Source organism: Crocuta crocuta, unplaced genomic scaffold (assembly GCF_008692635.1).
Source record: "Crocuta crocuta isolate KB4526 unplaced genomic scaffold, BGI_CrCroc_1.0 scaffold242, whole genome shotgun sequence".
In the NCBI taxonomy this organism is placed as follows: Eukaryota; Metazoa; Chordata; class Mammalia; order Carnivora; family Hyaenidae; genus Crocuta; species Crocuta crocuta.
Genome location: NW_027528614.1, coordinates 394786 through 408301, shown reverse-complemented (window position 1 = coordinate 408301; position 13516 = coordinate 394786). Strand labels below are relative to the sequence as shown.

Genomic DNA, 13516 nt, shown 5'->3' with positions numbered 1-13516 from the left:
CTGTAGATCTTCCAGGCATCTATCTGCCTTTGGCTTGTGGAAAGTAGGGAAGAAGTTCTAGCTGGGTATAAATTGCGCATAACCATCTCCCCAGCCTATCTACATAAAGAGACCAGTCTTCTGTCCTGAAGATTTCCCAGATTAAGATTATCTCCTGTTCCACTAGCCTTTCCTACCTAGTACAATTGATCATGGGCTTGAGGAAGACTAGAAGAAAGCCAAAACTCAAAAAGGCACCCTAGGCTTGGATTGCATGGATGGGTATGGGTTTACAAACAGCTAGGTCTGTGAGGCCACAGGGTGGCGCCAGAGTAAGGCTCTCGGGGAGAGACTTGCGGGCCCAGGAACTACACTTCCCAGGAGGCCTTGCGCAGGCGCCTGAGGCGGAGCTATCGGAGGGGCGGGACCTGCGGACGCTCTCTTGTGAGGCGCTTGTGCAGCCGAGAGTAGATGGCTGGGCCAGTGAAGGACAGAGAGGCCTTTCAGAGGCTAAACTTCCTGTACCAGGCAAGTCCGTCGGGGCGTTTGGGGAGGCAACTGAGTTTGGCTGGCCACCGAGTGACGGTTTCCCTCCCCTAGGCCGCCCACTGTGTCATTGCGCAGGACCCCAAGAACCAGGCGCTGGCGAGGTTTTACTGCCACACGGAGAGGACCATCGCAAAGCGGCTGGTCTTGCGGCGGTGAGAAGTTCCGGGAGCCTGGGGGCGGGCGGGACCTGGGAAGAACGGGGAAAGTGAGCGCGGGCGCTCGGATCACCATCCTCCTCCGCCTTCAGGGACCCCTCAGTGAAGAGGACCCTCTGTCGTGGCTGCTCTTCCCTTCTCATCCCTGGCCTCACCTGCACCCAGCGTCAGAGACGTGAGTGCTCCTCCTAACGTGGGGTGATTGAGGAGAACCAGTGGTCTAGGGAGGGGATCCCCTTCCTCGCTTTAGATGGGCGTCTGGCGTGGAATTTGCAGCAGCCGGCATTTTCCAGCTTTGGGTTAAATTGCTAACTCATCTTGGACAAACTAAGATCTGGGCAATAGGGAAATAATGTTGCCATAAAGAGGTAACCCACCCATACATAATAATGGGTGTTATTTTGCATTGTGGAGCACAGGATTCACATCACTGTTCATTCATTCATACAACAAATACTGATTTTTCTAAGGTGTATCAAGTATTGTATGAGATCCACTATTCTCATTGAAATTATAGTCTGAACAGACTAAGAAACAATTAAAATAGTGTAGAAAATGCTTTAATTAGGGAGGTAACATGCTAAATTACTTATACTAATAGTGGTGAAGTTCATGATAAGCAAAAGAAGTGAAGATATGGAAATTCTAGTCATGTGTGAGGACTCTGAGACAAGAGAGCTCGTGATGTTGTCAAGGAGACCAGAGTTCAGGAGCCTAGAGTTTGAGGTAGGCAAGGACAAAGCATGAGGCTGGAGAAGGAAACAGGCAGATCTTAAGGAAACTTGTTAAGGACTTTAGACTTTGTCTTAAAAGATACAAAAAAATTGATGGACTCTAAGCAGGGATAAGACATCTCAAATTGGTATTCAGTTGGGGAGGGTTAGAATTCCTACTGAAAAACAGTGGAAGCAAAAACTGGATGAAGGATAGCTTTTCTTCTCCTAAACCTGGGCACTCTTTCCCCACTCCACCCCCACTTACACCCTAGGATGCAAGGGACAGCGCTGGACAGTACAGACCTGCCTAACATGCCAGCGCAGCCAACGGTTCCTCAATGATCCTGATCATCTGCTCTGGGGAGACCGGCCTGAGGCCCAGCTGGGGAGCCAGGCAGGTGAGAGGTTTGTAGAGAAAAACTGAGGATACTCCAGGAAGATTGGAATGATGGGGGACATAGATCTGAAGAGGTTACACAGGTGGATTCTAGGTTGCTAGATGCCACAGTGTTATAAAACTCAAATTCTCATCTACCCAGATCCCAAATTGCCACAACCCCTGCCAAACACAGCCCACCCCATTCCACCCCACCTCCGTGAGGAAAAAGTGCAGCATCAGAGCTCCAGTCACCAGTGATGGATTCACCTTATCTTCGAAATAAAGTATAATGATGTCTCACTTTGTGTGATTCTGTGAGTATTTCAACTCTTCATTCTACTTTCTTTTCTTTCAGTTTGTATTTCTCTGTCACTGGCCAACCTCTTTGCCTTTACCATGTTCATATTCCTACAATTCGGGAAGATCCTGATTTCTATAAACCACTTGCCCACTGAGCAGCTTCCATTTCCAGGCTACTGACTGGGTACTGACCCAGTGCTCCTTCATCCCTGCTTCCACACTGCAATGCCACATTTGGAACTCAGGATCCTGGGTTGTTGGCAAGAGCTTGAGCCTTCATAGAATATTTCTTTGTTTAGGTAGCCCTGACTATTGATTAAAAGGCTAAACAGACTGCTGATACCACTGATGTTGTTTTTAGACAAGGAAAAAAAGGTTAGGGGGTCAGAATACCTTCAGATCCTCTAGGCTTACTCATAGCTGATCTTTCCCAATCTCTTGGTTTTCTTCGATAAAAGTCTAATATGGGAAGTCATACAGACTTGAACTAACAAGGTCAAAGGTGACAATGAAAGGGCACTGGTGGACACTACACAAGTATAAACCCTAAGGATTTTCCTGAGAACGAGTACACAACAAAAATTATTTTATTTGATGTCCCTAGGGAACTTACTCGAAGACAGAATTTCAAACTGACTTCTTCCTAGGTGCCAGCTAATGAGTTTACCTCAAAGATACACAAACAAAATTCACTATTTACAGACAATTTTCTTCCTTCTATTTCTTTTTTTAATTTTTTTATTTTAAATGTTTATTTGTGTATGTATGTATTTATGTATTTATTTATTTTATAGTTTATTGTCAAGTTGGTTTCCATATAACACCCACTGCTCATCCCAACAAGTGCCCTCCTTCATGCCCATCACCCCCCTTCCCTTCTCCCCCACCCCCATCTACCTCAATTTGTTCTCAGTATTTAAGAGTCTCTTATGGTCCCCTTCCCCTCCCCCACGATCCTCTGTTAAGTTTATTCTAATCCACATATGAGTGAAAACATATGGTATCTGTCCTTCTCTGCCTGATTTATTTCACTTAGCATAACACCCTTGAGTTCCATCCATGTTGCTACAAATGGCCAGATTTCATTCTTTCTCATTGCCATGTAGTATTCCACTGTATAGATAAACCACATCTTCTTGATCCGTTTGTCAGTTGATGAACATTTAGGCTTTTTCCATGATTTGTCTATTGTTGAAAGTGCTGCCCCTATGCATCAACATTCCTGTATCCCTTGAGTAAATTCCTAGCAGTGCTATTGTTGGGTCATACGGGAGTTCTATTGTTAAATTTTTTGAGGAAATTCCACACTGTTTTCCAGAGGGGCTGCACCAGTTTACATTCCCACCAACAGTGTAGGAGGGTGCCCGTTTCTCCTCATCCTAGCCAGCATCTATAGTCTCCCAATTTGTTATTTTTAGCGACTCTGATTGGCATGAGGTGGTATCTCAGTGTGGTTTTGATTTGTACTTCCCTGATGATGAGTGACATTGAGCATCATTTCATGTGTCTGTTGGCCACCTGGATATCCTCTTTGGAGAAGGGTCTGTTCATGTCTTCTGCCCATTTCTTTGCTGGATTATTTGTTTTTTTGGGTGTGGAGTTTGGTGAGTTCCTTATAGACTTTGGATACTAGCCATTTATCCAATATGTCATTTGCAACACATCTTTTCCTATTCCATCGGTTGCCTGTTAGTTTTATGGATTGCTTCCTTTGCCATGCCGAAGGTTTTTATCTTGATGAGGTCCCAATAGTTCATTTTTGATTTTGATTTCCTTGCCTTTGGAGATGAGATGAGTAAGAAATTGCTGCAGCAGAGGTCAAGGAGATTGTTTCCTGCTTTCTCCTCTAGAGTTTTGATGGTTTCCTGTCTCACGTTCAGGTCCTTCATCCATTTTGAGTTTATTTTCATGTATGGTGTAAGAAATTGGTCTAGTTTCATTCTGCATGTTGCTGTCCAGTTCTCCCAGCACCATCTGTTAAAGAGGCTGTCTTTGTCCATTGGATACTCTTTACGCTTTGTCAAAGATTTGTTGGCCGTACATTCTGGGGTCCAATTCTGAGTTCTCTATTCTATTCCATTGGTCTATGTCTGTTTTTGTGCCAATACCATACTGTCTTGATGATGACAGCTTTGTAGTAGAGGCTAAACTCTGGGATGGTGATGGCTCCCGTTTTGGTTTTCTTCTTCAATATTACTTTGGCTATTTGGGGTCTTTTGTGGTTCCATACAAATTTTAGGATAGTGTGTTCTAGCTTTGAGAAGAATGCTGGTGCAATTTTGATTGGGATTGCATTGAATGTGTAGATTGCTTTGGGTAGTAATGACATTTTAACAATATTCATCCGATCCATGAGCATGGAATGTTTTTCCATTTCTTTGTGTCTTCTTCAATTTCCTTCATAAGTTTTCTGTAGTTTTTAGTATACAGATCTTTTACATCTTTGGTTAGGTTTATTCTTAGGTATTTTATGTTTTTTTGTGCAATTGTGAATGATATCAGTTTCTTGAGTTTTCTTTCTGTGGCTTCATTATTGGTGTATAAAAATGCAACCGACTTCTGTACATTAATTTTGTACCCTGCGACTTTGCTGAATTCATGGATCAGTTCTAGTAGACTTCTGGTGGAGTCTGTCACGTTTTCCATGTAGAGAATCATGTTTCTGCAAAAAGTGAAAATTTGACTTTATCTTTGCTGATTCTGATGCCTTTTATTTTGTTGTCTGATTGCGGATGCTAGGACTTCCAGCACTATGTGAAACAACAGTAGTGATAGTAGACATCCCTGTCGTGTTCCTGATCTCAGGGGGAAAACTCTCAGTTTTCCCCATTGAGAATGATATTAGCTGTGGGCTTCTCATAAATGGCTTTTATGATGTTTAAGTAAGATCCTTCTATCCCGACTTTCTTGAGGGTCTTTATTAAGAAGGGATGCTCTATTTTGTCAAAGGCTATTTCTGCATCTATCGACAGGATCATATGGTTTTTATCTTTTCTTTGGTTAATGTGATGTGTCACATTGATTGATTTGCAAATATTTAACCAGCTGTGTAACCAAGGCTGAATGAATGAATCCCACTTGATCATTGTGGATAATTCTTGCTGTTGATTCGATTTGCTAGTATCTTGTTGAGGATTTTTGCATCTGTATTCATCAGGGATATTGGCCTGCAATTCTCTTTTTTTGCTGGGTCTCTGTCTGAATTGGGAATAAAAGTGATGCTGTCTTCGTAGAATGAGTCTGGAAGTTTTCCTTCGATTTCTATATTTAGGAACAGCTTGAGAAGAATGGGTATTAACTCTGATTTAAATGTCTGGTAGAATTCCCCAAAAAAGCCATCTGGCCCAGGGCTCTTATTTGCTGGGAGATTTTTGATAACTGATTCAATTTCTTCACTAGTTATGGATCTGTTCAGATTTTCTATCTCTTACCATTTGAAATTTGGTGGTGTGTGTTTAGGAATTTGTCCATTTCTTCTAGGTTGTCCAGTTTGTTGGCATATAATTTTTCGTAGTATTCCCTGATAATTGCTTGTATTTCTGAGGGGTTGGTGTAATAAGTCCATTTTCATTCATAATTTTATCTATTTGAGTACTCTCTCTCTTCTTTTTGAGAAGCCTGGCTAGAGGTTTGTCAAATTTTGTTTATTTTTTCAAAAAACCAACATTTGGTTTCATTGATCTGTTCAAGTGGTTTTTTTTGGTTTCTATATTGTTTATTTCTGCTCTGATTTTTATTCTTTCTCTTCTCGTACTGGGTTTGGGATGCTCTTGTTGCTCTCCTTCTTGTTCCTTTAGGTGCGTTGTTAGATTTTGCACTTGCACTTTTTCTAATTTTTTGAAATAGGCCTGGAGTGCAATGTACTTTCCTCTTAGGACTGCCTTTGCTGCATCCGATAAAGTTAGGGTTGTTGTATTTTCATTTTCATTTGTTTCCATATGTTTTTTTAATTTCTTCTCTAATGCCTGATGGGCCCATTCGTTCCTTAGTAGGGTGTTCTTTACCCTCCATGTTTTTGGAGGTTTTCCAGACTTTTTCCTGTGGTTGACTTCAAATTTCACAGCATTGTGATTTGAAAGTGTGCATGGTATGATCTTAATTCTTTTATATTTATTGAGGACTGCTTTATGACCCAATATTTGATCTATCTTGGAGAATGTCCCATGTGCACTCGAGAAGAAAGAGAATTCCATAGCTTCAGTATGTAGAGTTCTAAATACGTCTGTCAAGTCCATCTGGTCAAATGTGTCATTCAAGTTCATTGTTTCTTTAGTGATTTTCAGTCTAGTTGATCTACCCATTGCTGTAAGTAGAGTATTAAAGTCTTCTGCAATTCGCACATTCTTACCAATAAGACTGTTTCTGTTTGTGATTAATTGTTTTATGTATTTGGGTGTCCTGAATTCGGTGCATAGACATTTATAATTGTTAGCTCCTCCTGATGGATAGATCCTGTAATTATTACATAATGCCCTTCTTCATCCCTTGTTACTGCCTTAACTTTAGAGTTCAGTTGGTCTGATATAAGTATGGCTACTCAAGCTTTTTTTTGACTTCCAGTAGCATGATAGATATTTCTCCATCCCCTGACATTCAATCTGATGGTGTCCTCAGACAGCAAATAGATGGGTCTTGTTTTTTTATCCATTCTGCTTCCCTGTGTCTTTTGATTGGAGCATTTAGTCCATTTACATTTGGTGTTATTGAAAAATATGGGTTTAGAGTCATTGTGTTTTCTGTAGGATTCATGCTTGTAGTGATGGCTCTGGTACCTTGTGTTCCTCGCAACATTTCCCTCATAGAGTCCCTCTTAGGATCTCTTGTAGGGCTGGTTTAGTGGTGATGTATTCCTTCAGTGTTTGTTTGGGAAAAACCTTTATCTTTCATTCTATTCTGAATGACAGGCTTGCTGTATAAAGGATTCTTGGCTGCATATTTTTCCTGTTCATCACACTGAAGATTCCTGACATTCCTTTCTGGCCTGGCAAGTTTCAGTAGATACATCTGCTACTACCCTAATGTGTCTCCCTTTGTACATTAGGACCCTTTTATCTATAGCTGCTTTTAGAATTCTCTCTTTATCCTTATATTAAGCCAGTTTTACTATGATGTGTCATGCAGAAGATCAATTCAAGTTACGTCTGAGGGAAGTTCTCTGTCCCTCTTGAATTTCAATGTCTGTTTCCTTCCCCAGACTGTGGAAGCTCTAGGCTATAATTTGTCCAAGTAACCCTCAGCTCCTTTCTCTCTCTTCATCTTATGGAACTCCTATGATATGGATACTGTTCTGTTTGATTGCATCACTCAGTTCTCGAATTCTTTCATCCTACTGGATCAATTTATCCCTCTTTTTCTCGGCTTTCTCTTTTTCAATAATTTTATCTTCTAATTCACCTATTTTCCTCTCTGCATCTTCAGTCCGTGCAGTGGCTGCCTCTATTTTATTATGCATCTCATTTATAGCATTTTTTAATTCATCACAACTATTTTTAAGACCCATAATCTTTGTAGCAATTGCATCTCTGATCTCTTCTATGCCTTTTTCAAGCCCAACGATTAATTTTATGACTATTGTTCTAAATTCTTGGTCAGTCATGTTGCTTATGTCTGTTTTGAGCAATTTNCAAGGTCAATCCATGTTGCTACACATGGCCAGATTTCATTTTTTCTCATTGCCATGTAATATTCCATTGTATAAATAAACCACGTCTTCTTGATCCATTCATCCATTGATGGAGGCTTAGGCTCTTTCCATGTTTTGGCTATTGTTGAGAGTGCTGCAGTTAACATTGGGGTACATGTGCCCCTATGCATCCGTACTCCTGTATCCCTTGGGTAAATTCCTAGCAGTGCTATTGCTTGGTCATAGGGGAGTTCTATTGTTAATTTTTTGAGGAATCTCCACACTGTTTTCCAGAGGGGCTGCACCAGTTTACATTCCCACCAACAGTGTAGGAGGGTGCCCGTTTCTCCACATCCTCACCAGCATCTAGAGTCCTCTGGTTTGCTCATTTTAGCAAGTCTGACCGGCATGAGGTAGTATCTCAGTGTGGTTTTGATTTGTATTTCTCTGATGATGAGGGATGCTGAGCATCGTTTCATGTGTCTGTTGGCCATCTGGATGTCCTCTTTGGAGAAGTGTCTGTTCATGTCTTCTGCCCATTTCTTCACTGGATTATTTGTTTTTCAGGTGTGGAGTTTGGTGAGTTCCTTATAGATTTTGGATATTAGCCCTTTATCTGATATGTCATTTGCAACTATAGTTTCCCATTCCGTCGGTTGCCTATTAGTTTTATGGATTGTTTCCTTGGCTGTGCAGAAGCTTTTAATCTTGATGAGGTCCCAATAGTTCATTGTTGCTCTTGATTCCCTTGCTTTTGGGGATGTGTCAAATAAGAAGCTGCTTCAGTTGAGGTCAAGGAAGTTGTTTCCTGCTTTCTCCTCTAAGGTTTTGATGGGTTTCTGTCTGTTTTGAGCAGTTCTTTAGCTGTCACTTCTTCTTGGAGTCTTTAGAGGATAGTTCTTCTGTTTCATCATTTTGGCTAGCTTTCTTTCTCTTGTAAATTTTAAAAGCTTGTTATGCGCTCTGTACTTGCGAGTACTGCTCCTATTAAAGGAGGCTCATTGACTATCCAGGGCCTGTCTGTTCAGGAAGTATGCTTTTCATGGAGTCCCTTGGTCTCTCTTGTGACTTTGGTTATTTTATTTCCCTGCTTGTAGTGATATTTGAGACTCTCCACCATGTGTACTTTGGCTTGTTTCTTGAGGTAGCTCTGGAAACGAAAACAGAGAAGCAAACGGCACAAAAGCACGCAAACGCACAAACAAATCAAGCAAACAAGCAAATCAAAAAAAAAAGAAAGCCCACAAAACAAAAACAGCAAAAGACAAAGGACTTTCTAAAAGCATAAAGCCAGAAATCCCAGCTACAAATAGCAGGGTGGAGACAATTTTTTAAAATATTTTTTTATTTATTTCTAGGAGAGAGAGAGAGAGACAGTGTGAGCAGGGGATGGTCAGAGAGAGAGGGAGACACAGACTCTGAAATAGGCTCCAGGCTCTGAGCTGGCAGTCAGCACAGAGCCCGACGCGGGGCTCAAACCCAGGAACCGCGAGATCATGACCTAAGCGAAAGTCGGACGCTCAACCAACTAAGCCACCCAGGCGCCCCAGGTTGGAGGCAATTTTGATGGAAGAGCATACACAATGAGAAAAATGACGGGGATGGGGAGAAAGAGAAATTGAACATTGACCAGACAGAGACTAAAAGGCTTAATTCAGATAGAGAAAAAGGAGAATATGGCAGGAGGTGAGGAGAAAAGAAAACGAAGATAATGTTACCCATAGAAACTATATAGTCTGATTATTTCAGAGAGAGAGAAAGGAAGGTAACAATGGAGGTGTAGAACATGTACCAAGAGAATGGATTAAATATGCCTGTTTTAGCAAACCTATAACCAGTCCAGATGAGGGGAGACATAAGAATGAGATAAGGGAGAATATATCTGAATAGAAAGAATTGATCTAGAGTTAATCACCGTAATGCATCAGTGCTGGTCTTGGGGGAGGGACTGTTTCCGCAGCATCTATCTGCCGGTAAAAAAGCAGCTACCCAGTGCAGATGGGCGTGGTTTGGTGTAGGCAGGTCTCGCTTCCACTATGGTTCCTTGGGGCCTCTCCCCAAGGCCCTGCCTTGGTGGCTGTGAGGAGAAAATGGCGACCTCCCAGTCTCTTCTTGAACCAGGTGTTCCAAATCACTGCTTAGGGTCCGATCTCACTGAGCCTTGGGCACAGTGAGGTGGGCTTTGTCGTACATCCCACACCCAGCTGAGTTTCAAGCTCTTACTCCATGCACATTAATGATACCGCCCAAAATGTAATCCCCCAAGCGGGGGCACTCTGTAGCAGGGGTCTAAACAAGGGACTGAGCAAGGGACCAGTTCCTCCTGATGCTGCCTGGATCCCTTGCGTACCGTCTATCCCAGAGGGAATTTCTGGGACCTGGGCACCTAGCCCAAAGAAAGCTCCACATTTAGAGATGAGATCTCTGTCTGAAACCTCTGCGGTTAGAGATGAGATGATAGGATCCCTCTCCATCCTGGGCCGAGGTTTTTCTCTTTTCCAGGGACAGTTCTACACTTCCCCAGCCACTCTTTCTCTTCCTTTTGTCTCTCCACAGAAGGGGCTCCCTTCCCTCTGTGCCTCCATGTCCTGGCCCATTTTTATCTTCCCCAGTTCGCAATCATGCACCTCTGAGGCTGTCTTCTTCGTGGACTCCATCTCTTTTCCTCCCAGACTCTTGGATTTCAGAGTCCTTTGGCTTCAGCCCTTCTTTGTTGAGAGATGCAGGCGGGAAGTACGGAACTCCCTACTTCACCATCTCGGTCCCCCTCCTCTCTCTTATAAATCTTGTGTTGTAATTATTTATTGCTGCATAAAGCCATCACTGCATGATGGGCTTCAAACAACAATGATTCTGTGGACTATGCTTTCTGAGAACTTGACTGGCTAGTTTCTTCTATTCCATATAGCATCAGCTGGAGTGAGTCAGCTGCATTTAGCTGATGTGTATGATACCTGGTCTAGAAGACCCAAGAAGCTTTATATACATGTCTGCCACCTCCTTGCTTTTCTGTATGGCCTACTACATAGCTGTTTTTTATGTCCTCACAGCATAGGTCTCTCGGGGAGGTTGCACCTCTTACATATCCTCTGGCTTCCACAGAGAGCAGTAAAGAAGTCAAGCTCCAAGGTGCAAGTATTTATCAAGCCTCTGTTCTCTTCCCACTTGCTTTAATGTCCCCTTGACAAAGCAAGTAACCAAGCCCAGATTCAGCATGGAAGGAGCATGAATACTGGAAGGTTAATTTGTTCCCTGGGGACCACCAGTGTAGCAATCTACCACATCTATATTTTGCTTCATCCCTGACTCAGATTTTCCACTGACTCCTTCATATGTCAATCAGTGACTTGCATGAAAAATAGTAAATAGTGTGCAAGTAATAAATTGCATGAAAAATAGTAAGTAGTATGCAAGTAATTGAATGTTTTCTCAGTTACTTTGTAACAGTTTATTTCTGGAGATAGTATCAACCTGGGTCAACTGTAGCAACCAACATTAAACATGCAGCCTGAAAGCAAACCCGGTCAGAACTGGATCATTTTCATCTTCAGCTCTTGTCCTTAGCTGCATCCATGAGTCTCACTTCTGATCTCATTCACTCTTGCACACTAGGTCTGATTTTTGGCTAAATTTGTTTGGAGTGTGATGTTGACTGCACATGACTGAACATGCCCATAGTGGGATAGTGGGAGAACTTTGAGTTTCGATTTCATGGCTGAGTCATTAAGTGATACCCCTCATGTGGGAAGACTGTGGAAATCATGTTCTAGTTGGGAAATAGATGAAACAATGTGGAATATGGTTCACTTATGAGTTTGTGGTTCATTCATCTATTTTGTGTTTTCATCAGTTGCTCTAACAAGAGATCATAGTCCTATTCATCCTTCCAAAACTGTGTCCTTTTTCACATTTACTTTTTTTTTAAATTTAAATTCTAGTTGATTAACACATAGTGTAATATTGGTTTCAGGAGTAGAATTCAGTGATTCATCACTTACATACAACACCCAGGGCTCATCATAACAAGTGCCCTCTTTAATACCCATCAAGCATTTACCCATCCCCAGCCCAAATGCCTCCATCAACCATCAGTTCTCTGTCATTAAAAGTCTCTAGGGGTGCTTGGGTGGCTCAGTCCATTAAGAGTCCAACTTCAACTCGGGTCATGATCTCACAGTTCATGAGTTCAAGCTCTGCATCAGGCTCTGTGCTGACAGCTCAGAACCTGGAGCCTGCTTTGGATTCTGTGTCTCCCTCTCTCTCTGCCCCTTCCCCACTGTGCTCAGTCTCTCAAAGATAACTAAACATTTTTAAAAAAATTTTTACAAGGAGCCTCTAATGGTTTGTGTCCCTCTCTGTTTATTCCCTTCCCATATGTCCATCTGTTTTGTTTCTTAAATTCCACATGAATGAAATCAAATGATATCTGTCTTTCTCTGACTGACTTATTTCACTTAGCATAATACACTCTAGCTCTATCTACATCATTGCAACACTCATTGTACACACATACACACATACATATCACATCCTTATCCACTCATCAGTCAATGGGCATTTGGAGTCTTTTTGGCTATTGTTGATAATGCTGCTATAAACATTGGAGTACATGTACTCCTTTAAATCAGTATTTTTGTATCCTTTTGATAAATACCTAGTAGTACAATTGCTGGATTGTAGGGTAGTTCTATTCTTAACTTTTTGGGAAAACTACATAGTGTTTTTCAGAGTGGCTGCACCAGTTTGCATTCCTATCAAGAAGGATTCCAAAGTACAAGAGGGTGCCCCTTTCTCTGCATCCTCACCGACACCTGTTGTTTCTTGTATTGTTAATTTTAGCCATTCTGACAGGTGTGAGGTGGTATCTCATAGTGGTTTTGATTTGTATTTCTCTGATGATGAGTGATGTTGTGCATCTTTTCGTGTGTCTACTAGCCATTTGGATGTCTTTGGAGAACTGTCTATTCATGCCTTCTGCCCATTTCTTAACTGGATTTTTTTTTTTTTGAGTGTTCAGTTTGATGAGTTCTTTATAGATTTTGGATGCCAACCCTTTATGAAATATGTCTTTTCCAAAGGTCTTCCATTCTTTAGGTTGCCTTTTAGTTTTGTTGATTGTTTCCTTTGCTGTGCAGAAGCTTTTTATCTTGATGAAGTCCCAATAGTTTCTGTTTGCCTTTGTGTCCCTTGCAATGTGTCAAGTAAGAAGTTGCAATGGCCAAGGCTGAAGAAGTTGCTGCCTGTGTTCTCCTCTAGGATTTTGATGGTTTTCTATCTTACAATAGGTCTTTTATCTATTTTGAATTTTTTTTTTATTTTTGTGTATGGTATAAGAAAGTGGTCCACATGCATTCTTCTACATTTTGCCATCCAGTTTTTCTACTACCATTTTGAAGAGACTGTCTTTATGCCATTGGATATTCTTTCCTGCTTAGTTGAAGATGAGTTGACCATATAGTTGGCGGGTCTATTTCTGGGCTTTCTATTCTGTTCCCTTGATCCATGTGTCTGTTTTTGTGCCATACTGTCTGATGACTATAGCTTTGTAAAATAGCTTGAAGTCTGGAATTGTGATGCTTTCAGGATTGCTTTTCTTTTTCAGGATTGCTTTGGCTATTTGGGGCCTTTTGTGTTTCCATGCAAATTTTAAGGTTGTTTGTTCTAGCTCTGTGAAGTATGCTCGTGTCATTTTGATAAGGATTCCATTAAATGTGTAGATTGCTCTGGGTAGTACAACGGGTTTTTTGTTTGTTTTGTTTGTTTCACAGACGGGGTGGGGGAAGGGACAGAGGGGGGGAGAGAGAGAGAGAGAGAG

General features: G+C 41.6%; 1 protein-coding gene across 2 annotated transcripts; it reads left to right on the top strand.

The window, feature by feature from the left end:
* Nucleotides 1-395: 395 nt before the first annotated feature.
* On the top strand, nt 396-2078 carry RPP21 (ribonuclease P subunit p21). Of its 2 annotated transcripts, none has more exons than XM_077754992.1 (5): nt 396-507; nt 580-680; nt 776-858; nt 1672-1804; nt 1939-2078. In XM_077754992.1, exons 1-5 carry the CDS (start codon nt 451-453, stop codon nt 1997-1999), a joined length of 435 nt encoding a protein of 144 aa, XP_077611118.1. In that variant the 5' UTR covers nt 396-450; the 3' UTR covers nt 2000-2078. The 2 variants fall into 2 exon arrangements, with proteins under 2 accessions (XP_077611118.1, XP_077611117.1); XM_077754991.1 differs by having other exon boundaries at nt 397-507; nt 1672-1797.
* Nucleotides 2079-13516: the final 11438 nt, after the last annotated feature.

What these genes read in the sequence shown, in the direction of transcription:
- RPP21 (XM_077754991.1), top strand. Translation starts at nt 451, where the DNA reads ATGGCTGGGCCAGTGAAGGACAGAGAGGCCTTTCAGAGGCTAAACTTC. An exon ending in AAGCGGCTGGTCTTGCGGCG is followed by an intron (nt 681 to 775) that starts GTGAGAAGTTCC and finishes CTCCGCCTTCAG; the next exon opens with GGACCCCTCAGTGAAGAGGA. An exon ending in CCAGCTGGGGAGCCAGGCAG is followed by an intron (nt 1,798 to 1,938) that starts GTGAGAGGTTTG and finishes TCATCTACCCAG; the next exon opens with ATCCCAAATTGCCACAACCC.